General features: G+C 30.8%; 1 protein-coding gene across 4 annotated transcripts in view; it reads left to right on the forward strand.

Annotated features, from left to right (window-relative positions):
* The window catches only part of LOC148236821 (paxillin-like), an 85,863-nt gene that overhangs the window by 8,236 nt on the left and 62,292 nt on the right, over nucleotides 1-15,335 (forward strand). For 2 of the 4 annotated variants that reach the window (XM_088182728.1, XM_088182732.1), the window contains exon 1: nucleotides 594-841. The exons of the other annotated variants lie outside the window; for them this stretch is intronic. In XM_088182728.1, coding sequence (XP_088038854.1) covers nucleotides 754-841 — 88 coding nt within the window. In that variant the 5' untranslated portion in view covers nucleotides 594-753. Of the gene's footprint in view, nucleotides 1-593; nucleotides 842-15,335 lie in introns of those variants that run through there. 4 annotated transcript variants of the gene reach the window in all.

Here is a 15,335-nt window from a genome sequence, read left to right on the forward strand (position 1 = left end):
AATGGAGTCTTTTCTGAAATATGCATACGATTGAAGATTTTTTGCGATTCTTAATTATTTTGCAAGTTTATTTTTCTTGTCAATAAAGCACTTAAACCAGTGGTTTTAGCTATTAGATGTTCTATAATATGATACACACCTAATAGAGATTCCACATAAATTGTTACAGCTCATCGTAGCTATCACTGAAAACTTCTTTGTATCTGGCTTGTTTTCGGCAAGACAAAGAAATCTTTGCAAGAACATAAACAATTTTAAGTCGCCGCTGTAATTGTAACGAATGCAATTCGGCCCATAACAGTCACTGGTCCAGAATTTTCGGATCTCAACTGACTTTTTTGTATTATTATTTACTTATCTAAATTAATTTATTGATATATACTACACGCAGATACCAATAATCTTATCCTACTTCTTATCATCGCAATGATAAGAAGCTTGTTTTTCTATGCACATAGCCAAGTTAATTTTAGAAACAGTTCTAAGGGCGCTTCGTTCGTCGTGTGGGTCTTCGATCGCGGACCGCGACCCTCACTCGCTACACCCCTGCACCAGTCCAAAGCCGGGCCGCGCCAACCTAGGGCCCGCGACTGTCTCTCTCGCCACTGTCCCGAACTCACGTGTTCGTTGACAACTGCTATCCTAGTGTTTACCGCCAGACGCGCGTGTTTTCAAAAAGTGGGCGTGCTTGTGTATGTATGTGACATGATGCGATAAACCACTTTCTTCGCCAACAACCCCTCGATAGCAGCAATGGACAGGACCATGTACGGCAAGGTCCTTCCCGGGACTTATTCTCCCTTCAGGTGCACCATGAAGGAGAACGGGATATCGCCTGGATGTGAGTTGATATAAAATATTTAGCAATTGGGTGTTACCGTTCGATATGTTAATTTGACAGCACAAACAACTTTGCTGTCAATTAATTCATGAAATCACGACTTGCGACTATTTCGAAATATTAGATCATTTGTATACGAAAGGCGTGATGTGTATTTCTTAGATTTCTTAGACATGTTTATGTTATGTGATTATTTGACTAGATAAAAGGTTCATGGTTGTTCACTGTGAATGTTTGTTACAAACGTGTTTTATCAATTTTTAATTACACATTTGATGATAGCAAATAGTACGTCAATTAATTATCTTCAATTCGCATATATTTTATCGTTGAACATGATACATTAAAAATGTTCAAAAATTGTCTATTGTTCAGAAGCAAAAGCAGTTCAAAGTGTGTATTTTTTTTAAACACGAAAATGCTTATATATAAAAAAATATTTAGAAAAACCTATATATCATTATACACCAAAATATAAGTTTAGCAGCTTTCTGAATAGATAAATAATATCAAATTTTTTAATTTGATTAGATCATAATAAATACATATAACAAATAAATCCAGAGCAAATGCTATTTTTGAGGCCCTTCAAAAATATTTTCTTTCTAGTTTTTAAAACTTAATTTTAATTCATGTAATTTATTTTTATTTATGCTAATTGTTTCCCCAAAAAATAATCAAAAATATAAAACATTCTTTGATTGAAAATCCAATTCGTTAAATTTACCACTATTAAACAATGTTATATGTTCCTTATGAGATAAATCTAGACTTGCATCAGCAATAACTCAAAAATATTTTAACCTCATCAATGATTTAGTTTTTTACAAATGAGCATCGAATATTAATAAACTTATTATGTATTTTCGTTGAAAGATAATGAACCTGCATTATATTATTATTTTCTTGTTGAAACTCTTGAGACAATGTCGGATCATATTTACTTTAAAGTTCACCTAAACCAAAAAGTTACCGTAACATGTCATGAAGAGAGAAAATATAATTCTGGTGTTGTTTTTTTTAATTTCTATTTTTTTAAATCATTGGAATTAATTATTATTATATAATTATAATTCCGATCGAACATCACAAATTAAGTTTCCCAGATTTTCCTAATCTCGTAAATAAATATTAATATGAATATTTAAAACAAAATCAAGATAGGTCATGCATAGTGACATATATTGATTGTTAGCTGAAGTTTATAATCAATAAAATATATGCCACTGATTTACATATTTTGCTTTTAGTCTGGTGTTTTACTACTTAGTAGTTATTAATCGCGTTTACTCCATTCTAACGCATTGGGCTAATGCCTGCAATGTTGCAACTGATTAAAAATAAATAAATAAATATTTAAATAGTGCTATAAAAGCTTACTCCTATTTTTTTGTTAGGTCGTTGATTTCATTTATAAATTTCAATTCATCGACTAGCTACAAAACTTTTTCATTTAATTTTTTCAAAAAAATATTCTACGTGTGCGAAATAGATAATTGCTGAAATACGGTAATTATTACAGTAATATAATATTGAAGGTGATATACTTTACATAATATTTTTAATGACAAAATTTTAGTGACATGTATTTGTTAAATTAAATAGGTAATTTGGATTCCAAATATACTCAATATCTAAAAACAATTAAGATTAGACTAGAATTTTTTTATGGTTTATTCACTTTTATTATGCAAAAATTTAGAGCGAATTAACAATACTCATAATATTAAAAGGAACGTTAATTAAAATGGGACATGTTTCATAAAAATGTATATAAAATTCAGAGAAATAAAAGCAACCAATCAAGAGAGTAGCGTTTGGTCACTTGATCGACAATAACTTAATGGCTTGGTTGTTTCTACGACGCCACTGGTTGTTATATCAATTGTTTTATATTTTTTTCTAGTCTAAATAAAACAAGAGTAAAATTAGTATTTTCAGATATATACAGGCATAGTTTTATGGCAAACGGAGATAATATACATAAATATATATTTATCATATACAAAACTAAATTCATGAAAGTTTTTTGTATTGTCCTCAAAAATAAGTAACTGTAAACTAGTAAACAAAATTGATTCTAGACGTCACATTAACAAAAAATATTGCTACTATTCAACTTATGATATCTAAAAATATAACGAAGTTTTTAGAAGACAAATACATATTAAAAAAATGATATGAAAAATCGGTAACGGTTCGCTGAACGATCGATGAAGTTAATTTTACAGTTTATTTTTAACATTGTCTTATACTGTTAATAATAATATTATTTTCTTGTATAACAGAATATGTTCACTATACCATATACCATACAATATAAACACTGGTCGAAGCTTATATAAAACCTATATGAAAATAAACAGAGACGGACATTGGCGCGATACGCACAATATTTAAATTAAATTCCATCGATTGAGAGTGACTGGTTTATATATTTGCTTATTTCGAGTGGTTATCTCATTTATATATAGTAATATTTGTATAGAAGAAAATGGCTAAATTATTTTCTACCAGAAAATCAATATTTACAAGTGCGTGAGAAACGAACTTTTAACCATGACATGTCGTTTATAAGTTAACGTGATGAGCATTGTCACGTGTATTTTTCCCCACTCGTCTTTGTTAATTACGTTTTCACGTTAATTAAATGTCAGTGCTTTATGGCCTTATTAGAGAGAGTGCTTTGCGTTTTGATTTGGTTCGCTGAGAGCGAAATTACCGCCATATGGCGTGTATGTGTAACTACGGGCAAGGTTGTGTGTGATATTGTCGATATATCCCATGGGTTGTGATAATATCATCTACGTTTTTTTCCGTTTTGTTTCCATGTATGGTAAAACGGGCCAAATGGCCATTGTGCGACCATAAAAAAATGCGTGTCGTAATATTTGAAATGAATACAGTAATCTAACCGTGTACATATGTACGTTCATACGCATGTCATGTTTATATTCGCGTACGTTCATATGAATTATGCGCAATTTCAATATTGTAATTTGTAAAACTTGTCACCTCACGAGATATGTGCGGAGCTCATAGATATGGAAGTATTGTGTGCAAATGTGAAGCAAATATTTGCATAAATGAATAGTTTTATTAGAATATATTGTATGTACTTGCATTTTGAACTAGTATCGTAATCATAAAAAGGACTGATTGAACTGCCTGTTTATTTTCAACCGAAACTTTCCTGAGATTATTTAAATACAAAATTAATATTTAATCATGTAACTTCTTCTAGTGCCTTATCCGTTACACGATGTTGACAATTATGAAGACTAAATTTATCTTAAGCACTGTTGTATAAGGAGGGGGGGGGGGGGTAGCCCTCTTCGCAAACCACGTAAGTTCTTCAGTTAAGACGCCCTTCTTTTTCCTGATCGTCTTATTATCTGTATTGATTCGCGATCTTTTTTATCTGTTTTATCATTTCCACTTCTTACACTTAGATACAGAACATGCGTCTGTAAATCCACGTTTCGAAAGCTCTAGACGTATAATTGCCTTATATATGAGTGTCCAAGCTTCTACTCTGTACAGAAGGACAGAACACATAACACGTCATTTTTAAAAGCAAACTCATAACTCAAGTATCTTCTTCATCCGTGTTATTGTTGTCCTGACTTTCTTGAATCGACATTTTATCTCTATTGTGTGGTCACAGTCTGCATCTAAAGTGTATCCAAAATATGCATATTTTGTTGTACTTTCTATTGCACCTTCTTCGTGTCGCCTGTCTTGTGTCGCTCATAAGTTTCGTTTGATCGACGTAGCTCTACTTGGTGCGAGTAGTTTCCGTCATTATCTTCAAGAAACTATATTTTATAGCAATATAATCAACATATTTTTTATATTGTTGGCAAAAATACGCGATTTCATTTTGGTACCCCTAGTATTATATAATAATATCAATTTATGTGTCAGCGTGTGAACAAACTGTTTTCAAATTCAAGATATTTAAACGCAAAGTAGTTATACGTGTATTATGATGAATAGAGCGATATAAATCTCTACAGGGTCGAAATATCCAAATATAAATCGGTAAATAATCTAGGAGACCACCGGTAGCCATCGGCCAGGTATAAAATCGAAGAAAATAAAACCTATTGAAATTTACGCATTGACCGTGAGAAAAAAAAACTTGTCGCAATACGTGTTAAAAGTGCTGTTGTTAAGCCAACAAGTAGATTTTGTACGTGACAATTGAAAAGCTCTCTTGCAGCTCTTCAGTCCACTTTTAAAGATAAAGTTCTGACTTCAAGTGATTTTCAATTTCGATCCATTTTAAAAATGTTTATCTTAAAATGTGTTCCATGGATCTGAAAAGGTAATAGTCGGGTGGAGCGAGGTCTAGTGAATATAGAGGGTTTGGTTAAACCAGTTTAACCTCAGAATTTTTTTACTGGTCACTTTCGCTTTTTTGTGTTCATTGTCATTATGAAGGATTAACCCCTTTCTGTTGAATAAACTTGAACACCCATCCTTCACTTACTGCAATAACCGTTTCACCTAGTTTTAATAATTCATAATGAATTTAACTCGGGCTTAAGGGTTGGAATACTTATTTGATTATGCGGTTTTTTATTGTTTGAGAAATTTATCTTCTTATATTTAACTTATTTTTGACATCCATGATCAAGTTAAAAACTGTTAAACAAGCAATCGCATACAAAATAATAAAAATAAAAATCTGTTTGAAATTGCCGAAATTACTCATATCTTAGAACTAATATTATACAGCTGTGGACTGTCTCAATGTCGCGTATGTAGTTTATTGAAATTGCTGACAATAAGTCAAAAATCAACAGCAACCAAATGAGTCTTTTCTCAGCAAGAGTAATTAAAATAAAATTTTGTACTGATTTAAAGCTCTATTATTTTTTAAATTATAATAGATAGTTTAGATACTTTTTATTGTTAACATAAATATGTATGTATGAATCTGTATTCATTATCCAAACTGTATTTTTTAATTCTTCGATTATTTTATCGTTTACTCTTCGATATTCGAATAGTTAAAAATAACGAATATTTGAATTTTTTTTTAATTGGTGCATTATTTTATTGAACGATATTAGCAGCAATCATCTCCATCTGAAGGGTGTGTGCAAAGCAACCCATAGCGGGGAAGTCGGTCATATGTCTAGCGTATTGTCTCAAGTTGCATGGTGAATTATCGATTTAATATCAAATTTCCGACCAGTTTAACAAGCTTCTCTGTTAAATAAGATTCATGTTGGCATCATTGGAGCTATGATCGGTTTATCACTGCTGAAAAAAATCCTAATAAAATATGAATGGCTATGTCAATGTAACTTAAAAATAACAAAATGCTTTCAGAAGAATTTAGACCTTTCTTTCCATTCCCTGCCCTCTATCCAGGTTATGTTTTTGTCGCTAGTATAATAGTTAGTCTAATCATAAGCTTTGACAACAATACGTACAATCAATATATATATTTATATATATATTTTTATATTTATATATATATTTTTTAATATACAACTAATATCTAACGAAAAATACGGAATAAGATTTTTATTATTGTTTCCAACTATTATGGGTTCGAATCCGCATTCTAAGGCCGTCTAGTAGATCGGTATAAATAATCATAATTAGTATTATTTAAATTATAATTTCGATGAATCTTAAATAGGTTCTCTGAGTTTTAACAGTATAATCAACTTAAAATCACGTTGGGTACGGTAATTTGAGTGTCCTAATGAAATATCTGTATATATTTACATACATATGTATGTAAAAAATATAAAATATTTTTATTTGAAATCAACTGTAGCTATATATATAATAATATAGTCTTATTTCATAAAATACAATATTATCCTCACGCACAATTTCATCGGAGAAGTAATTAGTAAAAATATACTGGATTGAATTAATACTTTATTAAATTCATTTATGTATTATGACAAAATCATATTTTTCATAGTAGTATAATTAATAATATTTTTTCAGTGTTGTTTTGTAACTTGAAAATCGCTAATTTTACGCTCATTCTTATCGCAACTAGAGTCTCCAATTCGAGTAATCGAGTACTCGATACTCGAGTATTTTTGTCTATTTTTCAAGTACTTGATATCAGAGTATTTTGAAAATTACTCGATTAATACTCGAAATTAAAAAAATTTGAAATATTTCAGAAACAAAAATAACTTTAACTCGGTCCGGTAAAGATTAACGTCTTGCTTTTATTTGGCGTTTATGCCCGAAGTCCCGAGTTAGAGCGGTTACTATCAGGTATAATTTTTTCATAGTTCCATAGTTGCATAGTTCCGGTTGTCGGCTATGTTAGTGGGTACGACGGAGAAATTTCTTTTGTGTTTTCTGTTCGACAGTCCCGACTTATCTAATTTATGGCAATGAACAATATGAAATATCAACAAAAAAAATTTTAGGTTTTATGACTATGCAGTTGTAGCGTAAAGTGTTGTAAATTGTTTATACTGATCCCTCAGCTTAAAATATAAATCAAAACAATTGTGTGTTTTAAAGGCATTTAAAGTAAAGTCAGTTCTTTGCGAACCGTTTAGCTCTAGAGTGAAAGGGATTCACCCAAATACATCTTCGAAGGATATAGATTTAAATTCTTCGCAATAATCAGAAGGAGTAGAATATTGTATATTGTTAAGAAAAAAAATCTATTCAAGAAGAATTACAAAATGCTATTTTGTCAATAGTCGAAGGAAATAAGAGAAAAGCAGAGAAGGGAATGAAAGAAGAGAACATAAAAAAAGAGTTCAAAAAATTTTATATCTATAAAAAGCGAACAGATATAAATTAGAAGCCTTATCCAACGCGTTAATGACAATAAGACCAACATCAACAGCAACGGAAAGGGTTTTTTCCATAACGGGAATAATAAAAACAAAGGTTAGCAGTAATATTAAATTCGAGACACTTTTTGCATTATTGTTTTTAAAAAGTATGTTCGTGAAGTTAAAATAATTGTAAAAATGAACATACTAAGTATTTTATTTATTTATTTATATGTGCAAGAATTTGAATAATAGCTATATTGGTACATTTGGTAAATACTCGAAAGTACTCGAGTACTCGAGTATTTTAAAATTTTAATATTCGATACTCGAGTAGTTGATGGTTCGAGTAATTGGAGACTCTAATCGCAACGAAGTTTCGCGATATATAATATTATAGCTAATTTTTTTTAAATATATTTCTAACGTTTCATATTGTAGTAGGCGAGAAAATAAACAGTGTAAACGTCGGTAAATATGATTTTTAAAAGAGGATACATTTATAATACAACATAGTTAATTATTTGAGTTAAAAATATATATTAGAGAGCATTAATAATTCATCTCTGTCGGCGCCAACTTCAGAATCAGGACGTAATCTTTTAAATTTTGTTGTAAAATCGTCTTTTTTTAAATTTATTTATATAATAGACTATTATTATTATGTCAGAAGCTTCAATTGGAACTAATCTAGCTAAATATTCTCGTATCATCGTTTATAACAGCGATTGTTAGTTGAATTCGCACTTGAGTTAAATGCGAATTGTCCACATCCTCTGTTTATTCGTCAGGTTGAATTAACTATTCGACAAGATTGTGTAAGAGGAGTAATTTATTTATTTTTATCTTAAGAAAGTAAACTTGTCGTTATTATACTTTTTATTGCTTTACATAATTGGCGAAAGACAGTTTTATATGTTCCATCTGTTGGAATCAAGTTTTTAAATTTTATGATTCGGCTTTTTTTACGCACGATTTTCGTTATAATTGTATTATTTTATACGAGGACGAGGACATGGCGAAGTACCATCAAATGTTGCACACCACAAATAGATGTGTATCATTCCATACAAATTAAGCACTGACGTTCCTGCCACGACGATCAAGATTAAAGGATGTAATCGCGACTCCGCCGTTAAAAAGCGCCACGCATTGTCGACATCATCCCCTCAGAAAAACGTGATTACTCAATACTCAATATATTAATTGTACACCGTGTCGCATTGATATTTTCGATACGCACGTGTCCAAATGTCACATCGTGTCCCAGTAATTTTTGCCATTGAACTACTTCACTTTGGCGCCGTTGCGTTGTTTATATTTTCCACCACTGAGCGCCCGTGCCAATTGTGTAACAACTTTTCTGAATACGTTTACTTCTTTCTGTGTGGTTCAGTAGTACTATTATATTATTAGATTTTTTCTAAGCGGCACTTCCGTTCATTAGGGCGTCCATTTTAAAAATAAACCCTTCCGCGTCTCTATCTATGTTTTCTATGTGTGTGTTGTATCCACCGGTGTCTGTTTATTTTCGACTTTCAGCTATACTTCCATCCATCATTATATACAGTATTCAATCGTTTAACTTTAATTTTTCTTCCAAACATGGCGTTAATGCGACCGATGGCCTTTCCGCTACGATCAGCCATGACCCAGTGAACTTTACGCTTTGAAGTTTACGTGATTTTCGCCTGGGGGTTGTTGCACAATTTAGTTGTTGAGCGAAAATATTGAGATAGTATATAGACGATTAGATTTCTAAATTTGGAATTACTGCTTTTTATACAAAAAGGCATTTCAGCATATGAGAAAGTATTCATATCGCTATTAAATTGATGGGAAACTATTCAAGATATGTTCGCATCGCTTATTAAGTATCATATATCACTTCTCTGTGTTTTATGATCATTTGATCATGTTTTCCGAAAGCTCTTGCACACTATTTTCAATCCTAAAAATTAAATTAAATTTAATTATATTGCTTTAAAACAATGCAATATAAATAGTATATGCGTACATGCAGTGAATGATATCAATGTTTTATTCATACCGGATTTCACTTAAATATTTGGTCTTGGAACTCGTAAGTTATTTTATACACATAATTAAGAACTCAAAGATATTCTATCGCTTCCGGGATTTAATTTAGCCATCTTTATACATTATATCAATTGATCACCTATCAAGTATCATCTCTGTTTTTGTTATTGTTATTTTTATTATACACATGTACATATATATAAAACGATTCGGTGATCATTGCTCACATGGCAATTGGTCATGCGGATTATTGCTCACACGAACATTGGTCACAAGACAACTTCTAACTAAAATTGGTCACAAATCGATCGCAAAATTAACAAGACACAAATTAAAAACAAAATCAATTGATTTAAAAAAATATTCATACACTATTTTTTAAATAATATTATTATTTCCTTAATAATATACATATTAAGTTATTTCATTTTAATATTAACAGGACACAAAGTGAAAAAAATCAATTGATTGAAATAAGCTATTAATAAATAGTTATACACTATTTTTAAAATAATTTTATCCGATTTTACAAGAATAATATCCGGGTTAAATAATAATGTAGCAATTAGATATTTTTTATTTAAAAATCAAAAGCATATGGAGATTCATTGATATATTTAACAAAAGCTGCCTTTTGTTAAATATATCAATGAACGGTGATAAATATATACATAATTAAATAATAGCTGATCGTTTAAAAATAAATAGAACTAAATTAATGCAATGCATTTAAATATTCTATAGGAAATATGTTTTTTTTAACTCCCGTCATAATTCACAACTACAAAAAGTGTCTTGTGAGCAATCGATTTGTGACCAATTTTTGTGTGAGAAATAATCCGCGTGACCAGTTCCCATGTGAGCAATAGTCCGTTCACCATTAACCACAGGTAAACTATGGTTGTTCTAAGAATGCATTAACACAAACTAACAAACGGCTCTTACGTCCATCATTATGACTGCATTATATTAGTTTAATGTTTTTATATTACTATTTTATTTTCGTGCATACTGTCTATATAAACAGTAGATGTTTGATAAGAACTTGAAATAACAAGCCGTACGAGCCGATGAAATAGAATGACCGACTCGTGACATGCGAGTGGTCAATTTACTGTGGTGATTACCCAGAGTATACATATTTTAACCACTTACTATGTACGGTGTGTTTTATTGAATTATTTTCATATGTTTTGGATGCTACGCTCGTGACACTGCAGCTTAAATTTACCATAATAAAAGCATTAATATATTAAAGGAAATCGTTAGGAATCAGTGCGATTATCAGTATAAATATTTCGGGTTTTTGTTTATGTACTGAAAATCTTTCGGTGCAATATGACATACGTTTAACCAATGCGTTTTTACGGAGTAAATTTTAATAAGTGTACCTTATAACAGTGTTACAGCTTACAATCAATAAATGTTACTATGCATGTCCTAGCTCGATTTTAATTTGATAATTCATCACGATATTCATCCAAAAGAATAGGAGAATCTAAGAAAACCTGATATGTGATGATCGATCAGAATTATAACAATATAATAATCATTAATTCTGATCTTCTAGACACGATGGGATTCGAACCCATGTATTTTAAGATATTAGTCACTAACTTCTCTATTGTGCTTATTCTGTTCAATTACTGTTTTATTATACAAACAATTGTATCGATTTACAATTTGATCCAAAAAGTTTGTAGCAGGTCGATATAGAGTCCTCCCAGTGGCGATGTTGAGAAGTCTCTCTGGTCTCTGATCTCTTCTAGTTATCTCGCGGCGCTGGCCTGAGCCAATCGCTCTACTCTCTTTAAGTATGCGAGTCACGATAGAGTGCTGATAAAAGTAAGTGTAATATATATAAGTAAGTGTGTTTTATACGCTTATTTTAATGAAGTTTGAACGATTGAGAGAGAAGACCTATTTAGACCAATGGCTACTGTACTGTTTAATTTCGTAAATCAATGTACAATTCCTCTAATAAAGCAAGAGTATGTATTTTGGGTGATCCTTTAAAAGTGAAACCATTGTGGTCGTTTCCCGAATATAAATTATTCCAATTATTTTCTGTTATTGTAAGGTCATATAGTTTTTGTTACGGTAATAATGCTTATTTTTCATGGTTGCGTAGTCATTTTAAGTTTAGTCGTCCTTAAAATTTTCCGGTGTTCAGAAATGATGAATTCTCGTGTGTTTTTGATTGGCAAAATACTATTGTTTGATTATCGTTTATTAAGCGATTAGAAAGGATTCACTGCAAATACATTATTGTCAGGCCCGTCGCCTCAATCACATGTGTCCAATGCCTTCATTACATTCATTACGTTACATTGATAAGTTTTGTAGATCAAATTCCTCAGCAGCGAAAAAAGGTTACCATACATCCTAACTTATTCAATAATTAATATTCAAATAAATTTTTTGTCCATTAGCATTTGAATTGTGTGAAATAAAAGTGCTACAACTGGTATAATTTTCACAGAAATATGAACATGTGTGTAGATATTTATGATTATTTAATAAAGTATTGAAGATTATGTGTTTGTATAGTTCGTTACTATCGTTATATTAGTACCTATGTTACTTTGGAAAAATATACATTTTCACCAATAGATATACATTTCTACCAGTGAAAGTATGATTTATCTAACAGGTGATTGTGCAACTATATGCTGTTCTAAACTGTTATTTTACAGGATTGAAACATGTAAAAATAGTGACGTAAGTGGTGGTCTTCAATTGATAGTTGTGTACCCTATACGCCACCAGCGAATTTCGGTTCAAAAAATACTTGTATGGCGACAAATTTCTGTTTCTGTTCAAACCTGAACAGAAACAGAAATTTGTTACATTAAAGTTATTTATTATGAATAGCAAGTGGATGTTATCCAATATTCCAATTGATTGACATTTTAGAGCAGTATTTAATTTCACTAGAGATTCAGTTAAATTATATTTTCGCTAGTAGAATTATATATCTACCAGTGAAATTGTTGGTAAAATTATATTTGTCCTATTGAAAATATTACTTGACTGTAACATATACAATCTTTAAAACCATACATGTCCTTAATCTTATCAGAAATTCGATCTCCCAAACACGATATGTTAAATATTATATATATATTGACTTGATCTTGATTTTGTTCATTATAACTAATTTAACGCTAACTGTATTTCTACTAGATCTAGATGGAAACTAACGAATTGATTTAGTAGTTAGTTAATTTAAAATTTTACCGCTCGTCATCCAGCTGTCATTTCTAGAAATAGAACCCCTTCACAACCAGAAAACGCATATTCGAAACGGGTTTCGTTGTCTAAAACGACAATAATTACGCAAGACGAATTTGTGGATCGGTGCAGTCAGTGCACTTGTCGTCCCACGCATCCAGAAATTATGGTGTCACTACACCTGCGGCTCTAATTTGAGTACCCAAGTTCCATTGCTTAAACATGTGCCGGACCTTGGAAATGTTACGTTCTTTGTTAAATTTATTATATAAATATAAGGAAAGGTATTTATAGAAATTATTTAAGACATAATCTTAAAATATATATACTTGTATTACGGTGGAACGAATATAAAAAAAAACTATACGCTATTATTTCGTAGATTCGAAATAGAAACTAGCGCCACGTGCTTAGAGAACTAACTATATAATAAACTTCTGCAGACGTTTTGTAGAGATGGCGTTTGGCTCGTTCGGGCTCCAAAGATTTTAAAATATTTTTTTGATTTATAATATAATAATAATATTAATATGTCAATCAATTTATATAAAATTTCATATTTTTTTAATAAATTTTAATTTGCCACACATAAAAAAATATTGCTACTCATGCATTATTTAAAATTCGTTTCACGTTTACGATTGTTAGTCCGTTACTGTGAAATTCAGAATACTTAATATTAGTACAAACTACAAACAGTACACATGTGCTTTTTTATATTTGTTTAGCATAATCATTATTATAATGAGCAGATATTTTTATGTATTTGTTCATTTCATTTTTATATCCAAACGTTACAATATTATTGGTTTAACACTTTACACTCGCGATTAAAATAAATCAAATTTACGTGTAATATATTTTTTTATAATATAGTGTGATGATAATATAATCAGATAACTTATTTATACTAAGTGTTGATTGTCTGAATTATTTTTTCTGATATATTAATTTGAAAATTTTCTGAACCGGACATGGATTGACAATCCATCCCTAAGTATGGTCATCTTTAGGTCAGATTAATATTTATTCTACCTGATAGATGTTGTAGCTGATATTATATAATGGAAACAGTTTATGATATCAGAAGCCTCGTACGAAGCTGTGCTTTCACATAAAAATTCTACACACGTGTACGAATCGAAACGGAATCGTTACACTTGTCGGCCGATAGAAACGCATTTGGAAATTGCCATTTTACCGTTTTCTTCATATAAGGATCGGATTTAGACTTTCTCCAGCCATATGTTCGACTCTCAAAGAATCGCATTCTTTCCGTGCACTACCCATGTAAGTACTTGCCAGTCGTGATGTCGACCGTGATAATTAAATCTGGCGCGCTCGTTAGAAACGCTCTTTCATCGGATCTTTTATGAGAATCGCGAAAAAAACACATACATAATTACATGTTACGAAACGTGTTTGGTCTCTTTGACATTAGAATATAAAATTGTCGCGGGAATTCCGTGCCATTCCGCAAAATCGATAACGTTACACAATTTTATATTTTATTTTATGTCCGTTCAGAATGATTTTATGGCGATGCTCTCATGGTATTTTTATGGCCTTTTGACAGGTTTTACGTCCGCTTCGGCTTCTAGGATTGTGTCGAAATTATCTTCGGCGATCTCCACCGAAATAGACGAGCTAGACTGCAAAGTTGGCACTGAAGATTTTTTCTCTATTCATAAACAAAACACCCAGTAATAATACCCATGAGATGAATCAGAGCCGACGCTGGCGCTTTGTTCTTAAATCTCACACCTGTACAAATCTGATATTCGACTCTAATTAGAGAAGCCGTTTCCTAACGAGTGCTACATCTGTCGAACTATTGTAAGGTTTCAATAACACCAAAAATATGCATTCTTTACCTAAAACTACAATAGATTAAATTTCTTGTGTTGTGTTTCTCATTTATGATCCTTTTTATGATGCTGTTATATAAGACCTGAGCTATTTTCAAGATTAATATATTGTAGATTCAATCAAATTTACATAAAAAACAAAAGCTACATATGTTCATATATGTAAAAAAAGGATTATGCTAAAATTTTCGCGCAGCTAGTAAATCATATTTTCATTCAAGCTTTCGGGTTTTGAGGTCGAAGGGGTGTAACTTTACACCTAAAATAGACGCCAGAAAAGCTGGTAACAGTTTATTTTATAAACATATACTATATGTGGTAATTTATTGGAAATCTACTTATAAAAAAGTCACTAATTACATCTTAATCTTATAGATACTATAGAATTATAGAATATTATGTGGGATTCGAAAACAGGACTTTCATGTACTAGTTATTTACTCAACCACTGCTCTGTACTGTTTTATATTATCTAAAAATTATGAGAAGGATCGATTTATATAGTTAAATAATTATTTTTATTTCAATAGAATAATTATTCTTGTGCACTGTCTCCGAATGTTACCGTAAAAC

The sequence above is a fragment of the Plectrocnemia conspersa genome, unplaced genomic scaffold (assembly GCF_051122295.1).
Source record: "Plectrocnemia conspersa isolate PC_06_02 unplaced genomic scaffold, ASM5112229v1 ptg000003l, whole genome shotgun sequence".
Lineage (NCBI taxonomy): Eukaryota > Metazoa > Arthropoda > Insecta > Trichoptera > Polycentropodidae > Plectrocnemia > Plectrocnemia conspersa.